Source organism: Arachis ipaensis, chromosome B03 (genome assembly GCF_000816755.2).
Source record: "Arachis ipaensis cultivar K30076 chromosome B03, Araip1.1, whole genome shotgun sequence".
In the NCBI taxonomy this organism is placed as follows: Eukaryota; Viridiplantae; Streptophyta; class Magnoliopsida; order Fabales; family Fabaceae; genus Arachis; species Arachis ipaensis.
In genome coordinates, this window is record NC_029787.2 from 121,444,406 (window position 1) to 121,448,389 (window position 3,984).

At 38.9% G+C, this 3,984-nt stretch overlaps 1 protein-coding gene across 1 annotated transcript; it reads right to left on the reverse strand.

The window, feature by feature from the left end:
* On the reverse strand, window positions 1,017-3,147 carry LOC107631160. The gene is made up of 5 exons (XM_016334509.2): window positions 2,732-3,147; window positions 2,325-2,648; window positions 1,935-2,250; window positions 1,739-1,855; window positions 1,017-1,658 (listed from the first exon to the last, which is right to left on the reverse strand). The coding sequence occupies exons 1-5, from the start codon at window positions 3,008-3,010 to the stop codon at window positions 1,549-1,551; spliced, it is 1,146 nt and encodes a 381-aa protein (XP_016189995.1). The 5' UTR covers window positions 3,011-3,147; the 3' UTR covers window positions 1,017-1,548.

Here is a 3,984-nt window from a genome sequence, read left to right on the forward strand (position 1 = left end):
ATAACAAAAAAAGTAATTAATATTAGTTAACTTTTTTTTATCATAAAATTGTTTTTTAATTCTCATTTTAGAAGATATGAGATTTTAAATTAGAATGTAAAATTTAAAATTGAAAAAAGGAATTCCTTAGTTCAATTCTTTTAAGAAACAGCCTGAAATTATCTATTTAGCCCTTGAATGGGCAATAGTTATTTAAATTTGATGACGGTTCAATAGAAAATGAGATCTGAGTGGCTCCGTTTTTAATCCTAAGGTCAAAACATTGGATTCTATAGTGAAAACATTGGTAGAAGCAGGGAAGCAGTAAAACCAGGAAAAGTATACTGGGTGGACGTCTCGATTACATAAAATCTCTACAGACTCATAAACAATGAGGGACCAAGCTCATGTACCCTGCTTTATACTTTATACAAGTCAAGACACATTCAGAAATATTAGGGGGGGGAATTCTGAGGAAATCCGTAAAATAATAGAATTGAAAAATTACAATTCTTATTATTTTAATTTAAAAAATGAGTAAATATTTATTTTCTTTAGTTTACTGAATCTCCTCATACTCGAAGAGCGAAGGGTATAAAGTAGCAGGAGAAGAGAAGTTTGACCGGGTCAAAACCAGAAATGGTTCCCTCCAACCAAACTCCAAAATCAAATCACGACTTTCGAAGAGTCCTTTGTTAGTTGCTTCTTTAAGGAAAAAAATAAAGGCGGGTGAGGATACAGTTGGAAGAGAGAGATAAATGGGCCCCGCACCAACTAGGCCTCAGGATAATATGGGGCCAAAATTGTACCCATCAAAATTCCAACCAAATACGTACACCTAATTCCATCTCTCACTTTGCTTCAAAACATAATGCCTAAATAGGCAAACCATCAACGTCTATCACCTTCTCAAGAACCATGTGTTACTCTTATTTCCCATCACTTTAATTCTTCGGACATAATTAACATAGAATATAGAGAAATAAAAACTAATTATTTTCCCTTGATTCCACCAAGGGAAATTAGGCAAAACAGTAGAATTCAAGAATTACACAAGAGATATTATTACATAGTATAAATTATTACATATACTATAACAAGCAAAAGAGAGGGATTGTACATAAGGTATGGGTAAAACCTTTCATCAATTCCTTGTTAGCTTGACTTGGAACACTTTTTCCAATTCCATACACCATACCATACCTTGCCCCTTAGTATATTGTTGCCCATATGAAAATGAACCGCGTATCTTATTACAACTAATTAATAATACTAACAAGTACCAAAAAATATAGAATAACCTTCTTCCCTAAACTATTTCTTTAACTATTGCTTCAAACTAGAAAACAGAGATCCCAGAAGCTACAATCCGTTACCCTAAACCTGGATGTTTTATTGCAACTAACTACCCAAAACACATTCCTTGAATCCCATCATTCATGGGACAAAAAAAAAAACCAAAACAAAACACCAAGTTTACTAGCACAAACCAGTGGCCAATTTTCACTATTTTTCATCTCCATGGCCTTTTAAAACTAGAAAAGAACAATTTTTGTTTTCAAGTCAGAGTCAATAAGTCCACTCCTGCGGGAGGCGAACTTCGTAGCTGGCTGCCTCTTCCCGCCGTGCCCTTAATCTGTTCTGCATCAGAACAGCGTTTCTTCTTGCAACCAATGCATCTAAAACAGAAAAGAAATATCTGAACAAGGAAACCCTTAAATAAAATGTCACAGACATGAGAAACAGGGACTAGGCTTACCATAATCAGTGGCAAAGGCGTTGGAGAAGCACGGCTGAAGTGATGGACCATTAAAACCCTCAATGTTTAGGTTCAAAGCATGAACAACCTTAGCCGGAACCACAACAGGTGCAGAACCTGATGGAATAAACGATTAAAATTAGATACAAGTGGACCAACCCTATAAGAAATTAAACGAGCCAAGAGAGGGGTTTACCAGTCTTCTTTCGAGGCTCGGCGGTGTTCCCATAATGGCGAGGCAAGAACACCCCTGTTCCACCAGAGCTGGCTCTTTTGGCGGCAGATCCAACCGGAACCGGAACCCGATGCCCGGATCTGCCATACTGCAAGTTGTTCTGATTCTGGTGAGGTTGGGGCCATGCAGATTGGAGACGGTTACCACATTTTACACTCTCGTAACAAACTTCACGCGCTCTGTGCTGCTGTTGGAGGAGCCAGTATGCTTTATTACCAGCCCCCAGACTTCCCCATGTAGAACCACACTGTTGATTCAACACCTGCTCTTGAGAAACCTGAACACAATGGAAAAAGATTATTAGATTCAAGTTTTTCAGAAATGCCTTCTTCCCAAAGACCGTTTTGTTACCTGAGGAGCGTGGTTACAGAACGAGGGGCATACGGTGGTGTGAAGGTTCTTCGGTGCTGCTGCGGTGGCGCGTGCAGAGTTAAGAAACCCTCTGTTGCTCTGAGACACGTGGTCGTTCAGCTTCATCCTGGCCACTTGTCCTGCGGCTTGGTATATAACCTCCCAAGGGTCGTTTTGGTCGGCGAACGGCGTCGTCGAAGGGGAAGGAACACGGGAAGATCCGTTCGGTGTTCCTTCGCCGGAAACTAAGCTACGGCCGGACCAGCTTCCGATTCCGCTAAGGGTAGACTGAGGCGAGCCAGCCATACCGCGAGTTTTGCATGCCTGTGAGAACCAAAACGAAAATAGAGAGTTAGCTTCAGAAGGAAGAGAAAGTGTGTTATTGTGGCTTTCAGAATATTCTATACCTCAGGTTTCTCAGTGGCGAGTTGTTTGCGTGAGTCGTGAATCGTCGCCTGACTGAGCCGGCGAGTCAAGCCGGCGAAGAAGTCTTCTTCCTCGTCGCTGCTCTCCGTCTCGGTGGAGCCAGCAACGGACTCCACCGGAGAGGACACACCAAACTCATAGGGGAACTCGGAAGGAAAGCAGAAAACGGCGTCCGGGTCGGCTTTTGGGGAGCCCTTAGCTCCGTCGAGGAAGTGCGGCGGCGGAAGCCAGAGAGCGGCGTCGTCAAGGAGCTTCGCCATGGGTGGTCGGAAAGTGGTAGAATATTGAGATAGAAGTTGAAAATAGGAATGATGAGAGAAAGTAGGAAGTAGAAGAAGTAGGGTGGTGGATCATAGAATGTTGAAGACAATGTTGCTTTTATTAAGGTTTCAGGGTCTCCTTTCACACACTTCAAATTCTTATTTTATTGTATTAAAAAATAAAAAGAAAATGAGGGGGGAGAGAGAGGTGCGCAATTTGCAAACAACTGGAAGAAGGGCCCAGTGGTTGGAGACATTTGTCCTTGTTTTTGTATGCAACTCACCTGCCATTTGTCCACTCCACCCCCTTAATAATCTCTTTCAAATTAAATCAAATTAATTAAACACCACCGTTTTCATTGGAACATGCATCGTTACCAACTTACCATACCCCGCATTCTTTTTCTTTTTAGTTTCTGTTTTTATATTCCACATGCCTTAATTTTAATCTTCACAACTTTCTGAGTTTTTTTTTTTAACTTTTATATACCTTAAAATCAAATTTCAAATTTCAAATTTCTTACACTTCTACACTAACCAAGGGTTTACTATTCTATTACCATACGTCTCAATAATTGTTTTTCAAAGTCTTCTCTCTTTTTCTTTGGCACTACTACTCTCTTTTCTTTTTAGTAGGATTTAGCTTATGGGTACTCATCTATGTTAAGGTTTGTAATTATAAAAGTATTTATGAAAGACAACAAATAAATAAATCTTTAATGTACTTGTTATATATTTATTGAAATTTTAATGTGTCCTAACCCCTACCTAAGGCACATTTGGTACATATTACAATCTAAGAAGTAAGTTTTTCCTAAGGGTGTTTGCACTGCGATTTTGTTTGATTTTGAAAAAATAAAACTAATTTGATCCAATATATATAATTTATTACGATTTAAATTGGTTTGGTTTATTTGATTTTTAAAAATAAAATTTTAACGTTTTATTCTTTTTAAAAATAAAAATAACTTTAA